The 21,968-nt window shown below is 46.1% G+C and overlaps 1 protein-coding gene across 1 annotated transcript in view; it reads left to right on the forward strand.

The window, feature by feature from the left end:
- Positions 1 to 21,968, forward strand: part of Pard3b (par-3 family cell polarity regulator beta) — a 993,910-nt gene that overhangs the window by 936,215 nt on the left and 35,727 nt on the right. Inside the window, 1 exon segment of the mRNA XM_036173329.1 lies at positions 1,227 to 1,306. Within this exon segment, the coding sequence (XP_036029222.1) occupies positions 1,227 to 1,306 (80 nt within the window).

Consider the following 21,968-nt stretch of genomic DNA (forward strand, 5'->3'; position numbering starts at 1 on the left):
TATCACAGCAGCAGTTTCCAGTTTACCCTTTCCAGGCCCACAGTATGAAGGCCACCCTAGCATAAAAGTGAGCACATGAGTGACCCACAACAGCATATGTGCTCACATGGGTAAGCCCCCAGCCACTGGGCAAGTGCTTTCCCTTGGGACTGTTGTGTGTCCATCCCGCTGACTGGTGTGATGGATACAGAAGGATGAGGTAGAAGGCCTTCCTCTTCAGCAAGCCAGTACACTCTGGGGAACCTTCTGGATCTAGTCACTTCAGGACCTCGGAGGCTGAGGGGAAAAGCTCCGAGAGGTGAAGAGGTAAACACAAGAAGCGACAAATCCTACAAAGACCAACGCTACAGGAAAACAATTCCCAGCTTCCAAGTGGTTGTTCATGAGAAACAGGACCCGATGAAGGTCAGAGTGTCAGGGAAGGCTTTGTAGGTGCTGGACAGTAAACATTGAGTTACCAACTCACATTGCTTTTAAAACTTGCAGCCAAAGGGGGCATCAAGATGGCACATGAGAACCACCAAGCCTGAGTTCAATCCCCGAGATCAGAGGCAGAAGAGAATGGACTCCTGCAATTTGTCTCCTGACCTCTATACATGCAGCAGGGCATGTGCAGACACACACAAACATGTGCACACAGGGTAATTTAAAAAAAAAAAAAATGTTTAAACAGAGCCAAGAAGAGGGAGCCTCTGAGAACACAATGATTAAACGTGATATAGCACCTGAGATATGATCCTGGGGACAGAAAGTAAATCAAGTGAAAATGTGAATAAGTTGTGAAGCTTAGTTAACTGTGATATACCAATATTGATTCATTAATTGTAAGACATATACCTTCCTAAAATAAGAGCGACCTAGGCACAGGGTATCTGGGAGCTCACTATGCCTTTGGCTCAGTTTCTCTATAATTCTAAATCCATGCTAAAAACTAATGTCAATTTGGCAAAGAAGAGAGAACGCCCTATAGAGTGTTTCTGGCAATGGAAATAGGCAGGAATTGACTTAACAGGGGCCCTTTTGGAAAGAAGTGACTGTTGTCCAGCACGCTGTCTGGAGCTAGATCAGAGGTGCCTGTAGCAATGCCGAGTGTGTGCTCGCTTCCCCCAGGTTGAATTCTTGGCAGGCGGCCGCAGCATTTGTGCACTGATTATGATTTTGAGATGCATTGTCAGTAACCAGGGTGTATAATGGATCTTCAGCTCTAATTACTCTTCTCTCCACAGGTGTCTGGAAAGGGTCCAGATGGAAGCGCACACAACCTCCGCTTTGAAGGGATGGAGAGGCAGTATGCATCCTTACCCAGGTAGGGTCTAGAGGGGTCTCCCATCCCCTGCTCACCCACAAATGGAGAGTTTAGAGATGTCTGTGTGAACTAGAAATTTGGCTTCGAGATGGGGAACATGTTAGAGTTTTGCCTTACTGCCGTCTGCTGTGGCCCTACCACCATCTTCACAACTGTGCTAATAATTGAAATACTTGTGGCGTATTTTTTAAGGGGAGAGAATAGTATATCACTGCAATCGAACATGTCAGCAAGAATATTGGATCCTGGATGGAATACCTAAGCCATGGCTATAAAAATGGTATTGAACATCCTGCACCAAGCTTAGAGACAATAACATGGGAAATCCTGTGTCCTAGAAGTTTCCCGAGAGAAAGGGCAGGCTGGCCTGGACCTTGGAGCTTCAGGTGGGTGTTAAAAAGAGAGAGAGAAACATGAGCCTGGAAGGTGTTTTTAGAATCTGCCTGTGTCCTTGAGGCTGTGAGCAAATATTGCTAAGAGGCCCAGACAAGTGGGGGTATACAAAGAACTTTGTGGGAAGAGTTTGCTTGGCCGAGCTGACCTAATTTGATCCCCGTATGCTGTAACAAGACACCCCTGGAAAGGAGATACAGTTCACAAAGGTCGGGGCTGTTATCTGAGAGGCGTAGAGTCCAGTCAATCAATCCTACTGGTCTACCATCAAGAGCACATGACAAAAAGGAGACCTTTCCAAGATGACTTACAGCCCCCGTCCAGGGGAGTCCAATAAGTTGAAAATGTGAGAATTAGTGAGTTCAGAAGGAAACAGAGAAAGGTGAATGCCAGCCACCAGCCTGAAGTGACTGAGTATCACCTCAGAAAGGGCAGACAAGGCTTTGCTGTCATCAGAGCTGAGCTGCAGAGCTGTTGACACAGAGATGCAGTTGCTGTTGAATGACATGTGGGCTCTACTTCTGTGGGGGAAGTGACAGACACAGTGTCCTGAATTTTCTAGCCACCACAGCCTAGGTAACCATCTGCTCTTAGAAAAAGTATGTTAGGGCTGGACAGATGGCTCATCCTTTAAAGTGCTCGCCACACGAGTGTCACTCATGAGGACCAGAGTTCAGATCCCCCAGTACCAAGGTAAATGGCAGGTGGGTGTGGTGTCCCACCTGAAACTCTTACACTCCAAAGGTAGAGGTTACCTAATTCAGCTTGCTAGCTAGACCTGCTGTAAATGCAAGCTCTAGGTTCAGCTGAGATGCCCTGCCTTAAAGAGGAAGATGGACTTCAAGGAAGAAAGACTCCTGGTATCAGCTTCAGGCTTCCACATGCACATGACCAGATGTGTGTGTACCGGTACTAGTGTTCATGCCTGTGCACGCACACACGTGCACACGCATATGCGCACACACAGAGGCACCACACATACACATGAAAAATATGTTGATTTTTGAAAACAATAAAGCCATATATTTACCAGGGTACCAATTTTTAACATTTTCCCTGGTAGGATACAGGAAGTACAGGCTTTAAAAGCTTTGATGCAGCTGTATTTTATATATCTCCCTGTTTCCTTTATATTTTATCATGTAAGGGTTTTTTTTTTTTCTTTTTCTTTCTTTCCTCAGCTATGATTAGTTTCCTGCCCCTATTTTTCCCCCTGGCTTAGCATTTTGTTTTCATTTTGAAAAATGGAGTCATTTCCAAACTTCATTTGAAATATTGAAATATAAGGTTTCCGGCTCTCGCTGTTGACGTCTATGGAGATTGTGGTTAAGGCAAAGAAAGGAGGAAATTCTTAGGGGAAGTGCGGAGAGGAGGGGGGGGAAAATCATTTTAATGTCTTCCTGGCCAGCTTGCATCCTGAGTTCAGAAACTGCTTTTTTTTTTTTTTTTTTTTTTTTTTTTGGTATAAATCAAAAACACAGAAATAACATTAAAAGTCCTGTAAATCCCACTCATGTATTAATTGCCCTGTTCTAGTGGTCACCTACCGTGTAGAGAGGGCCCCGAGGATATGGGCAGTGGACCAGGTCCCGGCCTGTCCTTGGGATCCTCGTTGGCAATGGGGCCAGGCGGTAGGCGTTTTCTCATAATGATGAAATCTCAGAGTAGTGGCTATTAAGACAAAGGCCTCTAGGTTTCCAACTCCTCTTCTTTTCCCTAATTAGCCCTGAAATGCCCAATCATGGCTGACTCCAAACAAGTCAGTTTAGGTATAAACACTGTTTGAAGGAGTTTCCTGACAAAGACAGTGCATGGATGCTGTTGGTGGCGCAGGAGCTGTTAAGGAATCGGCAAAACCCTGCCAGCTCTGAGACATCACTGCGGCTGAAAGGCAAGCATCTTAGAGCGAAAGCAGTGCTGTCGCGAAGTCCCTTCCCACACACAATGGTAGCCTTGGTTAGGTGCACGTGCAGACAGGCCGCTATGGCTGCCTTGCAGACAGAAGCAGCCATGACGGAGCTCAGACAGATCTGCGAGACACCAGCATGTCAGCGAGGAGCACAAACCCAAGTTTCCATTTGGAGATCCGAAAAGAAAAGACACAGTTCCCTCTCAGGCTGTGGGCGCCATCCCTGGGGCCAACGTTCGCCCCGTGAGAAGCAGAAATGGGGAGACACCGGCTCTGCTGCCGGCTGAGGTGTGCAGATCCAGTCCCGCCAAGAGTCCCTGATACTGACCTAGTTTTCTCCACCCCTGCCTGGGGATTCTCCTGTCCTCTTAACTGAATCACACCAGCTCCCTGCTCTCTCCCTCTGCCAGCGGTGAGGGACAAACAGCTCTTTAGACACCAGGTCCTTATCGCAAAAGCAGGATCCTTTAAATATTTGTGGAATTGATTTTTTTTTTTGTTTTTTATTACAATATTTTAAAATTATATTTGTGTTTTAATTTTACACGTCAGCCATGGGTTCCCCTGTCCTTCCCCGTCCCGCCCCCGCCCCCTCCTTCCCCCCAGCCCCTCCCCTCCATTCCCATCTCCTCCAGGGCCAAGATTCCCCTGGGGATTCATTTAAACCTGGTGGATTCAGTACAGGCAGGTCCAGTGCCCTCCTTCCAGGCTGAGCAAAGTGTCCCGGTGTAAGCCCAAGCAAGGTTCCAAACAGCCAGCTCATGCACTAAGGACAGTTCAAGCTATTCAATTGGGGAATTGACTTTTTTAATCAAAGATAGGACCAGGTTTGTCCATAGAAAGTCACTGGCCATCCTTACAGAGAATTTAGTCTGCCCCTTGCTCACTTGGCTCCTAGGCTGTTCACTGAGACGTCAAAGGAGCTTCAGTAACTTTGACTTCTATGTCAAATTTGGAAGTATGGACTTAAAAAAAAATGCATCCTCATCTAGGGTCTCATTCCTAAGCTTTTGGGGAACTCCATCATCTTTAAAGCAAGCCCAAGCAGGTGGCTGTCAAGCTAAATGACACCACACAAAAATAAAGCAGAACCCTGGCTAGCACTGGCAGAGACGATTCCTAGCGCTGGGTAGTTAGGAGCTTGCCTGCGGCTAAAGGCTAAGCAATGTTAAGTGTTATTGTTAAGCTATGTTAAATCTTCTACCTCCAAAGGAAAATGACTTTATTTCTTTTCTCCTGAGGCTGCTGTCTCAGGAAAGCCGGGTCTGCTTGTAATACAACCTCATTAGCAAACCCCAGGCCTTGACTGGGGCCAGTGTTACCAGCCAATGCAGTCCCCAGTTTTCTTTGGTAGTAAACAATGAAATCAGCATCCCTCCACTTAGTCTTGCCTGACACAAATTATTACTCACCTACTCACCACAAGTGAGTGGCTGTTTTCTGGGCTGTTCTAACGAGTGAACACCAAGGTGCACATTTTCACTAAAAGCTTCTTTCCCGCTCTAGCCTCCCAGCCCCTTCCAATTCTCCCAGGTTCTGTTCTCATATCATGAGCCCTTCAGCTGTGGGCTCTCTGTTCACCCATCTCTGGCACCTCCATCATTCACCTGACCCGATCCTGGTCCCCTGGGATCCCATTATCCTGGTCTCTACCGATGGCTCAGTACATCAACACATGTTGTTGCTCCTCTAGGTTTGCAATCAAGTGTGAGGTTGTAAGGAATGAGCAAGACAGTAAGGCACACCGCTTCTCATCTGTGGTCCCCAGCGCATGGAAGGTGGCTGGAGAAACTCATAAAACTGTTTTTATCAGCTCCATTCCAAATTTCACATTAGGCAGCACCAGCTGGGCCCCTGTTGCTGGCCAGCATTCCTTTTAATCATGTGAGCAACTCCCTGGGCTCTCCCCCCAGTGGATGTTCAGACCCTTTTCTACCAAGATGACTAAACATTCCCAAGCCTAGTCTCTAGAGATGACCTCACTTCCTTTCTGCTACGACCCCGAGGCATCTGACATTAGCCCTCAACTTCTGCTCCCCACAGCTCTGCCTGCTGGCTTCTCCAGCACACACTTCCCTAAGGATCCAAAGAGGGTCGAGCATGGAGCCAGGTCACGTGTGTAGCCCCAGCTAAGTCACTTACCACCTGTGTGGCCTTGGCCAGTGATCCAGCTGCTCCAGGCTCTGCTTCCTCATCTGCAAATTGGGGATGACATCAGGGTCTCCATCTACTGGTGGCAGCATAGGGATCAGATGCACGACAGCAATGTAATCAGTGAATATTTGAGGGTTGTTGGGTTTTTTTTAACTTCATTTTTATTTGATCCTTGGGGATGAGATTTTTCCCTTATATAGTGAAGCAAGCCCATTCTCACTGGTGTCTCTGGGACCTAAGAACACCGCCTTCCCTTCTCTGGGCTGCATCTCTTTAAGCAGAACCCCCTTCTGGCTTTCCTCTCCATTGCCTGTTTTGGTAAATGCAGAGGCTCGCCTGCACAACTTGCTGCACCCTATGGAAAATGCAAGGTTAACACCTGCTTGGAGAGGTCCGAATGCAGAAAGCATTGGTTGACCCTGGGGAAATCCCAGGTGTCCCAACAATGGAGAGCAAGATAGCCCAGCAAACTAATATGATTTGAGTGGCAAGCTGTATTAACAGACAGGCTAGGAGACAGTGTTTCCTGTTGCTAGGGGATCCATATAGCAGTTCCACAGTGTTGACTTGGGTCTAAACAAGAGGACAGGGCTCCTGTCCAGCAAGACATAAGGACAGGCCTAGGATCCTACCCAGGGTAGAAGGCTAAGCATGCCACTCTCGCTGCAGGAGCAGACAGTGTGAAAGCAGCAACCCTTTCCTCCCTGGGAGGAGCCCCAAATAGATCTGGGCACTGTGCTGCTCTAGGACACACGCAAGGGAGGACAGGACTGTCTCCCCAAGCCTGGCTTACGTCCTCAACCCTCCTGCCGCATACAGTGTCCACATTTCCCAGGGAAACATGGCCTGGAAATGTTGGCTCTATTCCTACAGGACACTGCAGCCTCCCGCCTCAGGCTGTTGACCATACCCTGGTCCTTCCACCTGATTCCACTTCTGGCAGTTTCCTTGGTGTCAATTATCGCCTGTATCTTCAAGGATTCAGTTCTGATTGTTGCAATGAAGGACCCAGTAGAATGGCTAGCCTCCATACCTCTCTCTTGCTGAGATCCCAATCGCAACTATCTGTTTCACACATCCATCTTTCCAGCTCCCCCATGCCAAATATAAGTCCTCTCTCTCTATGTCTCTCTGTCTGTCTGTCTATTTATCATCTATCTCTCTGTCCCTCTCCCTCTCTCTGCCTCTCTCCCTCTCTTTATCTTCCATAACATTTGTTCCTGTCCTCTACAGTACAACTCTGAATTACATAATTCTCCACTGCTGTGTTCTACTCTCATTGGCCTAAAATTCCTAGAAGTGAGAAACTTTGCCTTATACTCACTATTATTTACACCCATCACTGGATGCAGGACCACACATATAGTGGGCTCTTAATTCATTGGTATAAAGATGAACACACATTTGTTTTCATTCAAGTAATTTAGGGGAGAGAAATTCTCCAGAGCGTTCTCGACAGTCTGTCTTAAGACTGTTTTCCAATATAGTAAAGATTTCTCCATGAGAACATCTCTTTTCCCTGGAATCAATACAAGTCCAGACTTCTAAACAGTTAACCCTTCATAGCATTTGCTATGTGCCAGGTACGTCTCTAAGCACTTTGCATGTATTGACTGACTTAATCCTCACCATAGCCCTTTGACTCAATAGCAGCCCTGCTCTTATCATCTAGTCATGGGCAAGGGCTCTGGGTTAAAGAAAGGAAATTGCCCGCCCGAATTCAACAAGGAAGCAATGGAGATGGGACTTGAACATAAGCCATGTGCCTGCCAGTCTGCAGGGTTAACCACTGTAGCTCACTTTTCCTGGCTGTGATACTCCCTTACATCATTTTATCATTGGTTTCTCCCCCTCGCTAAACTGTAAGTGCCTTTGAGGACAGGGACTGTGTCTTATTCATCTTTGTATATGACACAGAACATTACTAATATCCAAGTTAAGTAATGCCTTTCAACCATCTCTGTACTACTGCTGTAAAATCAATCCCTTCCTCCTTCCCGTGGGCCCTTCATTTGAAATATGAACAGTTTAATGTGTAATTGCCAGATGAACATTAAGCAATATACTTTGCCTACCAAAAAGAGACTCCTGTTTTGTTAGAAGGCTCCTGAGACTTGAAATAGCAGTGTCTGCAAATTGGTACTTTGGTTCTTCAAGATTAAGAATAATATCTTCTCAAAAGGAAAAAGATTATACAAACCCTTTCGGCAGAACACTGTGTAGAGCACTGTCATGGAGAAAAAGAACCTTTGCCCCGGGCCCAGAGAACCACTGCTCCAGCCACATTTGGCTCCCAGTCCCGATGTTGCACTAGCCCGTACAACAGACGTTATTTGGGTGCAAGATGCATCTCTGAACATCTCACACAGCTTTCAGCTGGGCTGTGTGATGAGACCTGATTTTGGATCGAATGGGCCACTTTCGAAGGAGGAAACAGTTTATGCTTTCTTCTTGCGACCCCAAAATAAATCCACTTCTAAGTATGTTCCCAATGTTTTCAAAGTGGGTAGGGTTAGATCCCAATCAGAAGAACATATTCTACCATCATACTCCAGTCCGTTCGTTTAGTTGACTGCAGCTTTCTTGCCTGGGTTGCCCTTCTCTATCCTCAGAAGGACCCCAACCCCAAGGTCATGGCTAGCTGTGAAGCCCTCTCTTCACTGTACTCTGTCATTGCCAGCAGCACTTAGGCAGCCCCTAGGACCCTCCTGCCACTTCCTTCCATACTGAAAGGCTTCCCTCACAGATTTCTCTGCCTTCTTCTCCAGTTGGCTTCTGCTCTGCTCACCACTGTTGAACCCTCCTTGCCAACCTGACATCATCAATAACACTTGCTATATAGATCGTGGTGACATTCAGGTTCTGCAAGTATTTCCGCCAATGCCACACCAAGGGTCTTCAGCTAGAGATAGTTTAGCTCAATCATTCATTAAATACTTGAGCACTCAGAACATCGGGTGTATGTGGGAGGTGGGGTTGCTCATCTGGGTCTCCAAGCCGCACAACTGGCTACTCTCTGCCACATGCCAGCTCGTCTAATAGCATGCTGTATGGGCAGATATGGATTGCTCCTGGCAGTCATGGCAGTAGGTGGGATGTTCTACCAGAATCTGAGACCCATTCAGCTAAAATACTCCTTCCCTAAAAGCCTTAATCAGACACTGTGAATCATGGCCCATCTCTTGACACCTTTCCCATGGGGCGACTTTATCTGAAGGAACTTCCTTACCACCAGAGGCCTTCTGGGCCGTGACTGAGGCCGCTGTTCTGTCTGCAAGAACACTAAGAGACTACAAAAGCTGCATAGATGGAATCTTGCACAACTGCCTTTGACAGGGTTTAATTCCTTTTGAAAATCAGTTGTGCACCCTCCTACACCCCCAGTGACACCCTCCTACACCCCCAGTGACACCCTCCTACACCCCCAGTGACACCCTCCTACACCCCCAGTGACACCCTCCTACACCCCCAGTGACACCCTCCTACACCCCCAGTGACACCCTCCTACACCCCCAGTGACTCCCTCCTACACCCCCAGTGACACCCTCCTACACCCCCAGTGACACCCTCCTACACCCCCAGTGACACCTCCTACACCCCCAGTGACACCCTCCTATACCCCCAGTGACACCCTCCTACACCCCCAGTGACTCCCTCCTACACCCCCAGTGACACCCTCCTACACCCCCAGTGACACCCTCCTACACCCCCAGTGACACCTCCTACACCCCCAGTGACACCCTCCTACACCCCCAGTGACACCTCCTGCACCCCCAGTGACACCCTCCTATACCCCCAGTGACACCCTCCTACACCCCCAGTGACACCCTCCTCCACCCCCAGTGACACCCACCTCCACCCCCAGTGACACCCTCCTCCACCCCCAGGGACACCTCCTACACCCCCAGGGACACCCTCCTACACCCCCAGTGACACCGTCCTCCACCCCCAGGGACACCCTCCTATACCCCCAGTGACACCTCCTACACCCCCAGGGACACCGTCCTACACCCTCAGTGACACCCTTCTACACCCCTAGGGACACCCTCCTCCACCCCCAGTGACACCCTCCTACACCCCCAGTGACACGTCCTACACCCCCAGTGACACCTCCTACACCCCCAGTGACACCCTCCTCCACCCCCAGTGACACCATCCTACACCCCCAGGGACACCCTCCTCCACCCCCAGTGACACCGTCCTCCACCCCCAGTGACACCCTCCTACACCCCCAGTGACACCGTCCTACACCCCCAGGGACACCCTCCTACACCCCCAGGGACACCCTCCTACACCCTCAGTGACACCCTCCTACACCCCCAGTGACACCCTCCTACACCCCCAGGGACACCCTCCTACACCCCCAGGGACACCCTCCTACACCCCCAGGGACACCCTCCTACACCCCCAGTGACACCCTCCTCCACCCCCAGTGACACCCTCCTACACCCCCAGGGACACCCTCCTACACCCCCAGTGACACCCTCCTCCACCCCCAGGGACACCTCCTCCACCCCCAGGGACACCCTCCTCCACCCCCAGGGACACCATCCTACACCCCCAGTGACACCCTCCTACACCCCCAGTGACACCATCCTCCACCCCCAGTGACACCGTCCTCCACCCCCAGGGACACCTCCTACACCCCCAGGGACACCCTCCTCCACCCCCAGGGACACCTCCTCCACCCCCAGGGACACCTCCTACACCCCCAGGGACACCTCCTACACCCCCAGGGACACCCTCCTCCACCCCCAGGGACACCTCCTACACCCCCAGGGACACCCTCCTCCACCCCCAGGGACACCCTCCTCCACCCCCAGGGACACCTCCTACACCCCCAGGGACACCTCCTACACCCCCAGGGACACCCTCCTACACCCCCAGCCTGATCTTTCTCATCCTTTCTCCCCAAGTTCACTGTTTTGAAAATCTGGTCTTTGGGCTCTCTCCCTGGTAGAGCGAACTGCCTGTTTGAACGACCTCTGACATTTCCTCGGTTTTAATGCTGAGAACAAAAATGATGAATTAGCAGCAATTTAATTCTTTGTGAGACGACTATGTGCCCAATGTCAACTCAAACTTCCTGAAAATGCAAAAAGCCCTAGCATGGAATGTCGCTTTAAGGTGCCAAACAGCTGAGGTCAAGGGTTAATGCTACTACCATATCATTTTTATGTCACTTAGTTCCTCAGATAAAAGTCCATTTTAATCAAACTTTTCATCATTTCCTCATAGGCAATATATCCTTGATGCCAGTTAGAGTATTTGATATTAATTATTCAGTCGAGGGCCTCCATTATGAGTTTAGTTGGAATATTTGTGATTTAAAACATGTTAAGACCCATTACAGAACTGATGTCCCCAAAGTAATTTCAACTGAATCTTGATGGGCCATATATTAAATTCCATACTGTTATTTTTTTACTTTTTGTCTCATTTTCCATAGCAAATTCTAAACTGTTGCATATCTGTTGCCTAAGTACTCTTTGTAGGGGAAGAGTACGTGCCTGCAATTTCCAGAGTGCCAAATCTGACATTGGACTTGAAATATGCTAAGCTGGGTAAGCTGGCTTCCATGTTTCCCCTCTTGCGTGTATTTAAAGGATTGTTAGCATTTACTTCCCACTTCTGCAGCCAAAAGTAAAGAAGGTTGTTTTGTGCATAGGCATCTGCTTAGTTTAGACTGCTGCTCTCTCATTTCTCATATTCCTTGGTAACTCTTGATGTTTTCCTATTTTATTACCATCCCACCATCTGCCTCCAGAAGCTCATAGCCCTGGAATGATGGTGGTGGTTTTCTTAACAGTACTGCACTGTTCTGCACAATGTGTGTGATCTCGTTCTGCACCCACCTCCTCCTGGGGTCTTATAGATGGCCAGCTTCTGTCCCTTGGCTCCAGTTCCCAGGTTTGCATTATACAAGAATCCTTGTATTAACTTAGTACGTGCAGGTCATTAGTTCTGATAATGCTGTATGTACCATTTGATTACTTCAGAGGACACAACATTACTACAACATATAAGCATCCTGGATAAAACATTTGTGCCTAACCAAATGTGTGAATGTATTATATTATTCTATAGGAATCATTAACAGTAAAACAACTAGGTATATTTTTCTTCATTATATACCAATATCCACACGAAATTATTTCAAAGATACCATGTCCATTCTTGAGCTAGTCAATGGTATTATAAAAAAGAAAATCAAGCCATAAACAATGGAAGGTAGAGTGGGGGGCAGGTTTGTGAAATGCTTCAAGGACTAGCAATCTGTGATTACTAGTAATACTAGTCATTAGTGTATTTTCATATACATGATCTTCTATCCTCCCCAGCTAGCTGGGTATTAGTCATTATGATGCTCTTTTCATTAATAACTCCAGAGTCTTCAAACTGGTAAAAGCAGGACCAGAATACAAACTCAGCTATAGCAGAATATTATTGTAAGGTGTGTTACTTTTGTTTATGTTGCATTTGTTGAACTCTGTGAAGCTGTGTTACTGTGCCTGTCTAAAACACCTGATGGCCTAATAAAGAGCTGAATGGCCAATGGCGAGGCAGGAGAGAGAAATAGGTGGGGCTGGCAGGCAGAGAAAGAAAGAATAAATAGAAGGAGAAATCTGGGAGAAGAAGAAAGGACTAAGAGGAAGAGGAGGTAGACTCCAGGGGCCAGCCACCCAGCTGCACAGCAAGCCATGGACTAATAGTAAGATGTAGAGAAATAAGAGAATGGGAGAGCACAGAGGCAAAAGGTAGACGGGATAATTTAAAGTTAAGGAAACCTGGCAAGAAACAAGCCAAGCTAAGGCCAGGCATTCATAATTAAGAATAAGCCTCTGTGTGTGAATTATTTGGGAGCTGGGTGGTGTGCCCCCAAAAAGAGAGGAAAAAAAAATCAACATTCAGCTTTTTCTGCTTCCCAGACCTTTTTTCACTTCTTTTTACTATACCACTAATTCGAATCTCAGTTGGTTAGAATATCATGCCTTCTTTTTTTCTTTGTATAGCTTGTTGATAAAATGGAAGATATTTTAGGTTCATTTTTAAAAATGAGTCCATGAGTTGGGGTGTGGCTAAGTGTTAGAGTACTTGCCTAGCATACTTGAGGCCATGAGTTGAAACCACAGCACAGCCCCCTGCACCAAATTACATTCCCATTCATTTTAACATCTTTCCAGAGAAAATGGAAAATGCTGAAACCTGCAGGCTATGAGAAGCTAACAAAATATAAGACAAACAGAGTTTATAAGGGGAAAAAAGGATTTTTAGACCCTGGATAACATAACCTTTATTCTTATATCACTATGATAATCTTTCCCCAAGTAAAATCACTCAACCATCTTTTCCTTATTAACCATTAAATTGTTCCCAATGGGAGCAGAGACTGTGAAGTGGATAGCTCTGGCTGTATGGAATGTAAGTGCTCTGTACCCATGTGCCAGGACAGGGTTCCCAGACCCCAGATTTCACTTTGCAATACTCTTTTACATTGGGACTTATAATGGAACATGAGAGAAGGAGATAGTATTTGATGCACATCTATTATGTCCTAACTAACTAAAATCTATTGGGAGGCGGTTGCTTTTAAACACATTGCTTCATCCATGTCCTGTAATATCTTGATATTTAGATGAATAAAAAGACACTTGGGGATGCAAAGTAATATGGTCAGGACTGTGGGTCTTGTTGTCAGTCTGCTTCTTTTTACCTCTGAGATCTCTGGTCTCTGCACTATGTCAAGGTGTCCTGTTCCAACCTTACCGATAACAGTCTGGAGAGAGGCATTCCATAACCATCCACAGTGAGGCAGCCCTCCTGGTACTAAGCCTGTCCTAAACTAGCCCAATAAATAACTTGGGGACATTAACAGGAACAGGTCCCTGGTAGCTATTCAAGATTACCACAAGCAGACTCCATGAACCATGGAGCCCCCTTAGCATACACGTTTAAACACCCACCTCTAATTACCGTTAGTAACAGTACACTTTTCTAAAGACTGCATCCGTGTTATTCAAAGCGGTTGAAAGTGTGCAAAATAGGTCGGTTCTACTTCAGCAACTCTCGTAGCTGAGAGAGAATTCTTGATCCTTTTAGGGTGCGAATCTGGTAGATCGTTGAGGAGACATGGCTGAGCAGCCAGTACCAGACCGCAGTGGGAGATTTGTTTCAACTGACTCTGGTACTTCAGTTACTGGGAAGGGGAACTGGCAGTGGATTACCATGGCAGTGCCACTTGAGCCCATCTGTGCCCTTGTTCTCCTGTGGCACAGGCCTCACGGCCTCAGTCATCATGCCAAGAACACCTTGGTCCAACTCCATCATTTCCAGCAAGGGCAAACATTTGTAGTACAAATGGGAAAGGGGTTGGTACAAAAAGAGCAGCTTCCAGAATGTGCTCTGGCTTATATTCCATGTCTTCAATTAAGCCTAGACAGAAGTGGCTCGGGCTTGTCCCAGCAGAGCATTGTCCTTTGCCACAATTAGTACAACTGACCCTTGTGGTTGAATGTAGAACGACATGTTAAGTAGGTGGGACCTGGCAATTCTCATTGGCCATGCTCCACCAACAGGATACTCTGAGACATCATTAGTCCCCTTCAAAACTGGCCGATGCTTGGAAGGAGACAGGGTGGTGACTGCTCAGATAAGGTTTCTGCCTGCTAATTGCCTACATGTAGAGGAAGCAAATGCAGCCCCACATCCCGAAATGATAGCGTCTGACAGCCTGGTTTTTACAAGAAACTAGAAGGAGCTGTAATTGTTCTAGCGCGAGTCTGAGATGGAAACGAAGCACGTTGAGCTATCTTGAGGAGGTATTTGCTGCAATAAAGTCCTTTTCCTGGAAGCATTCCTGTAAATCCAGGACGGAGTCTGTATCAAGCTTCTCAGACATTGCCAGCGGTATGTTGGTGCCTTTGATGGCTTATGCTAAACGATCTGGACTGTGGGACAACCCTTACAGTACTGCTAACTAACATCAAAATGAAGTCCATATATAAGACAGAGCTTGTAGCCAACATGTTATATGAGGGACTTCCAGATGTGCTGCTGCTGCTGGGGCTGAGACTCTGTGATAACTGCCTGCTGTGGGCCGGTTACAGACAAGTCACTCATGTCGACCCTTCATCAACAGCTTGGATTTCTCTGTCCTTGCGATCTCTCCTTTCATCTCTAATTACAGTGATAATAAGAATAATGATGATGATAACAATAATAATAAACAGTAAGTCACTGGGACTATCTGTGCAGTTTTATCAGCCTAAATAGATGTTTGGAAAGCATTGACCTCTCCTTGTTCCATCATCCAACAGCTGTCCCTGACTACTCGCTGAGTTCCATAAGCCCTAAGAGGACCACAATAAGCTCAGGAGGGCACAGTTCCTCTTCTATACTATTTATATTCAAGTGGAGAAAGAAGTAACCAATCAATAATAAATAAATAGAAAATTGCTGCACTGCCCAGCACCCAAAAAAATAAAAGGACAGATGTATTATTCAAAAAAATATAATGTGAATTTGGACCAATTCAAGGGAGGGAATTAGACATGTGTTATGTTCTGAAGGAGGTTAAGGAGAAGAAAGAGAACATGGAAGGCCATGCCAACGTTGTAGCCTTGTGGTAGGAGAAGGCTTGACAGAGGTTGAGAGAGAGTGCTGTGTGGCTGGGATAGAGATGGTGAGAACTTAGCAGGGGAGGCAGAAGTCAGATTATGCATGGGCAAGTGAGCACTGTTTGTATTTACTCAAAGATTAATTAGAAGCCTCAGCTGAGCTGTAAGTAATGGGAGGATGGAGTCAGACATTGCTTTGAAATCTTGTCTAGCTGCAGGGTGAGAAGAGTTGAAAGCAGGCTGGAGTGGATGCAGGGCAGTGGGAAGGGATTTATAGCAGTTCGGAGAAGGGATGCTTGGGGTACACACAAGGATGCTGGTGCTGATAGCAGAAATGCAGGAGGGTGGTGTGGAAACACTGACGGTGCAAGATGATGGATTGCATGTGGGTGTGGTGGGGTAAGTGTATCCAGGTGTCAAGGGCAGATCTCCACACAACTGCTGGATGTTAGTGCCACCCTGGGAGAGGAAAGACACTAAGAGAGGATACAGAGTACGGCTTGGTAGGTTTGAAGGGTCTTTCATCCCTTCCTATGCTGGAGACAGGGCTTTATATGGATAGGAAGTGTAATGGCTGACCAATGATGCTACCCAATGTATATTCATGAAAACTGAATAAACCACCCCCCGCCCCCAGGGCATACCAGAAAAGGATAATATGATGAACTGCAGAATGAATATTCAGAATGCAGAAAAAGAGGCAGGTAGATGGTGTGGATCCCAGAGGCCTGGGCACGAGCCTGTGGTTATGACATGCCGTCACTGTAGACAGAAAGGCTTATGTATCACTGTCTCTGTAACTTCGTTCTGGAAATAATATTTTTCTCAAGTAGGAAGGATTGAGGACTTGATGTCGTCTGGCATTCTGTGACTAAGCATAGCTCTGACCCCAGATGGCCTAGTCATGAGGGTAAGAAGGAAGAGTGGTAGTTATCTGGCTAGCTGTGCTGTGTTTGTAGAACTGAAGGTCCTTTTTCTAAAGAGCTGTGTACTGAAGTGTGCGTGGATGAAGAGGCACAAGAGTTCAGTTCACTCTTAAGTGGTTCGGAAAATGGTGTTACACCTATAGACTAAATATATATGCAACGTCAAGTGTATGTAGAGGAGAGGAAAGAGGAGGATGGGGAAGAAGGGAAAGGAATAGAGAGAAAGAAAGCATGATAAAGCGGGGCAAAATGTAAATGGTGGGTTTGAAGAAAAGATGCAGAGGTCCTTGTACTGCTGTAATAGTTACAAGAAGTAGAAGTTCTCAAAGGTTCCCAGAATCCATTCAGAAGTAAAAACGTTCTCATTCCGATGTGCTAAGCTGGGTTTCCATCCAAAAGTAGACTCTGCCCGGGGCGGCAGTGACACATGCCTTTAATCCCAGCACTCAGGAGGTAGAGCCAGGTGGATCTCTATGAGTTCGAGGCCAGCCAAAACTACACAGAGAAACCCTCTGTCTCGAAAAAAGAAAAAAAAAAGTAGACTCTGAGACAGAGATCTTAGTGAAGTGAACCCAGCAAGCAGTCAACACAGGGAGAAAGGAGAGAGAGCCCTTGAGGATGGTCATCACTTTTTCAAGGCCTTCTGGGACAGGATAGCCCTCTCACCTGATAGGCAAGAATGTTGAGGTGTTTATCTTTTAAGTTCCCTTAGTCATTGCTGAAGGGACTTTCAAGAGGGGCCAACTCCCCATCCCCTCTGCCCACCCACTGCGCCCCCTGCTTGGAATAGTATCTCTAGACATAAGTACTGAGATAAAGGAGGGGCAGAGCCCTGCTGCCTCAGAGAGCAAGCCTCAGGTCCCAGAGTCAGCCATGACCTGATGATGGCCTCCCAGGAAGGAAAATACATAGTTGTGAAGTAGCTACAGACGGTTCTAATATCTTCAGTTTATTTCTGAGGTCTCTATGGATTGGTGGTACCCTATGTGGGACACACTGAATCCCAATTTCATCAACAGAGCAGTGGGCGGGGGTGGGGGGCAGTCCTGGATGATAGAATTGCTGAGTTCTCTTTGCTTCACTCAAATAAACACTTCATCAGAAGGAGGTAAGGTCTTTGTCAAGCTCATTTTCTATTAAGTGCACGCCAAGGACATCACCAAAATGGAGCTGCACCTCTGAGTTGCTCCTAAGATGACAGGGAGCCTGGAAAATGGAAATTTGGTTTTCAGGTACTTAACTCAAAAACACCCATCAGTGAAGGATGGTGGTTTAAGTCTCTATGGCAACTGTACTTAGCACTGTGGTTATAAATGCCCATACAGTAAAGTTTTACATAGATTTCTGTTGACACCTTTGCTACAGTTCAGAACAGTAGGTGGGCTGGGTGGTTATAATTGCACACAAGCGTAGAACACAAGACCTGAGCTCTATCCACAGGACCCACATTTAAAGCTAGACATTGCATGGTGTCTGCACAAGGGAGGCAGGGACAGGAAGATCCATGGGGCTTGCTGGCCAGTTAGCCTACCCAATATCCAGATGCCGAAGAGACCTTGTCTCAAAGAGCAAGGCAACAACTGCTGAGGAGCAACACTAAAGTTGTTTTCTGGCCACCACATTCACACACAAACGCACACCCACAGGCGCACGCACGCACGCACGCACGCACGCACGCACGCACGCACGCATGCATGCATGCGGACTTGACCAAATGCAGGGTTTCATCTTATGGCCTGGGTCCAAATTCCACAGTCTCGCTTCAGCATTAGTTGTTCCACTAAGCTGTCCATGTTAGATCTATGAAGCCCAGAAATCAGTTACACCCAGTTCAATTAAGATGCTGGCTCTCACTCTAGAACAGAAACACATGTCAGAAGTCAAACAGGCTACAAGAGAAAGTCCTAGTGTGTAACTGACAGGTCAAAGAATGTGAATATTTTCAAGTCACTCATATATATTGTTAGATTGATCTGAAAACTATGTTGTGCCAATTTTACACCGCTACCAGGACTGAATACAAATCATCTTATAGGACCTATGTCAGGCCAAGCATAGTGATGCTGTGTAGCAATTATGAGCACAAACTGTTTTAATTTGTAATGTCCTTACTCATAGTGAGATTGGATTTTTTTTTCTAAGATGGGATTTCGTTCTTTTTTTTTTTTAATTATTATTATGTATACAGTGTCCTGTCTGCACGTATCTCTGCAGGCCAGAACTCATTACAGACGGTTGTGAGCCACCATATGGTTGCTGGGAATTGAACTCAGGACCTTTGGAAGAGCAAGCAATGCTCTTAACCTCTGAGCCATCTCTCCAGCCCCGGGATTTCGTTCTTAAGGTAGCTCTTCCCCTAGATCCCCTTCCGGTGGATCCAGTCCTTTGCATTATGGGCAAGTGGACTTGGTGAACTGACAGGCATGCCCAGTATCTTCCGGGAGAGACATTGCTATGGTGCTCAGCTCTAGTTCATACTAACTCAAAATGTGCTCCTTAGACACAGCATTTCTATCATTGGAAAGTGTGATTTGTTCTGCTGGGTCGGGAGAATGATCTCCGGGAGCCATACTTATGGTTTTGAAGGAGTGAATCTATTAAAGATATAGCAAGCCAAAGTAAAAAATAAATAAATGCAAGGGAGAGAGGGAGGGAGGGAGGGAGGGAGGGAGGGAGAGTAAAACATTGTACCGGATGTTGGCTGGGGAAGTTAAGGCAGTCAGCTGGAGCTCCAGACTGAGATGTCTTCCCATCGCTGTGCTCTTTCCCACAACAGGCATTTTCATATCATGGGATAAGCAATAGTAACCTCGGCTGGGAAGAGCTCATCTCCTAGCTGTTCTCCAGGGCACAGTGTTTTTACTCTTGGGCTGTTTTACTGTTCTCTTCCCTCCGTGTCACATAGTTAGGGGGACCAGCCCATTCCCAGACAAGTAGTCTTAGAGGACCCTTGCCAGGAATTTGCACGGTTCTGAAGCAGTGCGGACCAGTTTCAGTTCCTGAGCCAGCCTCTCAGTTTGCTCAAACAGCACAGGAGAATTTACCAATGCAATGTACTTTAGACTCTTTCAACTCCAGGAGAAGGAAGCTGCTGGAAGCCTTGACTTGCAAGTGTAAGTGTTAATTTGGCTAAACCCAGAGGATTCTGAAACTCGGAGAGGTTCTTGGTCTGGGGCCTGCATGTGCCCAAATTGTTCATTGATTGCTTGCAGAGAATCCCAAGACTTCCTGAAATTGCATGCCACATGTTTTGTGAGTAATATTTTGCTCACATTCCTAGTAGAAGTGGTGGGCAAGAGAGTTGTGTGACCCAACAAGCTGAAGATTTACCAAAGTTAGAGAATTTACTGTAAAATCCTCCTTAAAAGGGTCGGTGGTTTTTTTGCTTGCTTGTTTGTTTAATTCTCAAATTAGGATTCCAATGTGACTGATACCCTTTTGCAAGGGAATGATAGTGATTTCAAAGAGTTTTCCATTTATAAAATTTTGTGAAAACAAAAATATTCAAACAGTAGCTTATTCAGTTCCAGGGTGTCTTACTATATAAAATAATAATCATTTCCACAAATAACCTAATTGTGGTTTGCCTTTTAGCCCCACATAGCAGTGTGTGCCTGTACTTCTTTTTTGAACAAAGTTTTGACTTGTTTTTAAGCACAGTGGAGACTTCCCAGCAGGCTGAATGACATCACACTCTTGTCCATGTGCCCTCGTGGCCTCCCACAGAAACCTGGGAGCAATGCAGAATCTGCTTAAGCATGAAAGTCAGATTTGTACAGGAATCAGTGCTACCTAGAGAAGGATTCCCAGAGCTAGAGGTGGCTCCAAAGGTACGATGCACACCATACCAGCATAAGAAAGTGAGTTTGGATCTCTTGGACCCACGTAAAAGCCAGGCATGTTGTGTTAGTCCCATAACCTCATCCTTGGGGACACAAAGACAGGCGGATCCCAGGGACTCACTGGCCAGCCAGTCTAGCTAAAGTGGTGAGCGGAGTTCCATAAGAGACTCTGACTCAAAAATTAAGTGTAAAGCAATAACAGAAGACACCCAAGGACAACCTTTGACCTACACACACACATACACACAGAGGTGAGCATTTCATATACACATACATACAAGAAACACATAAAATCACCAAAAATATAATAAAAAATAAAGGATTCACACGTGCTATCTTCCCAGAAGAATGACATCATAATATCATCCCCGGGGAGCAGAAAGGAAAGGAAACATTCATAAAAATGAGCGGGCAGCAAACTCCATGAGAACAAAAAATATTATGTGGATCCCACCATAAATTATAACAGCATAAAGTCATGGGAGAACCAAAGAAAGTAAAATTTAATATTAAACTATAGCTACCCTGCCATAAATAAGTTAGATAAAGAACCCACTTAACATATGTGGGATAGTAAAATGTATTTATATCTATACCTGCATTGTATGTGGTTGCATATGTGTCACTGGCAATATTTTCTATTGAAAAGATCCAAGACTTTGGCTGCTGGTGGAGAGCAAATGTATTCTATTCTTTCTTAAAAGCCAAATGCCCTCAAAGAAAGGATTGATCAATGGCTAGAAACTGAAGGGCTGCTATATCTTTGCTCATAGTATGGATTTGAGGCCTCCTCTAGCCTTTTTAAATAACCTTTTTGCCTAGTAGGGAGATAATAACAAGGGAAAGGGATTACACAAAGCATCTTCAAACAAAAAAAAATAAATAAAAAGGTTTTTTTGCATGTGAGTAGTTTCAGGTGGCTGAAGATGAAATGGATGAACCTGAACTCAACAAGCTGCTCACTGTCTCAGGCAAATTAAAGTTAATGCTAAGTCATGTCACTTAGTGCATTCTTACTTGAGAAGTCAAGAAGGCTGAGAACGAAGACAGCAGGCCCTGAGTGCATCTGCTGGGCCACCTTGTGCAGTCTCTAAGGGAACCACCAAAGAAAATACCTCAAAGACTCAACAGCTAGAGTAAAACAAAAATAGCCAGATGTCCCAGAAGGCTCTCCTGGTATTATGAAGAAGGCTGGGGCAGGAATAACAGCCTTTGGGTTTTATCAACCTTACTAATAAAAGTCACTTGGCTCTCCATTGAGAAGAGCAGTTGGTACAATATGGAAAGGTTTTAAAGACCATTAATTTCTTGAAATGAAACAGCTGGCCTTATTGGCTATTAAATAATGAGCCAGATTCTCCCCAGTTCCTAAGTCACTCTCTGGTAGTAAATTAGGCATTTAGGGAGGCACATTAACTCTTTAAGAAGATTAGAGTTCAATTTAGGGCACTTTATGCATAGCAGGAACACTATAGGGAATCTGGCTGCAGCTAAGCAAAGAAAGGGTGAAAATGAGATCAATTATTATGGCAAAGCTCAGCCATAGTTGGTGTTGACTGGATAACTCAGGTGTACACAGGAAATGGGAAGAGTTGAGCTCAGTGATAGTCCATCTATTGTTTTCATGGTGGATGGGACCACGAGGGCAGAGTTGAGCCTTCATTCAGTAAACATTGAGCTAAGCCATGCCATATAGTGCCACTGAGCTGGACGTTGAAGAGATAATCTTCTGTGTTTCTGGCAAGTTGAGGAAGGAGAGGTAAATAAATGGGTGATTGCACTCAAGTAAAATTAGTGCTAAGATGGAATTGAAGATGGAAG

This window comes from Onychomys torridus, chromosome 23, assembly GCF_903995425.1.
Source record: "Onychomys torridus chromosome 23, mOncTor1.1, whole genome shotgun sequence".
Taxonomy (NCBI): Eukaryota; Metazoa; Chordata; class Mammalia; order Rodentia; family Cricetidae; genus Onychomys; species Onychomys torridus.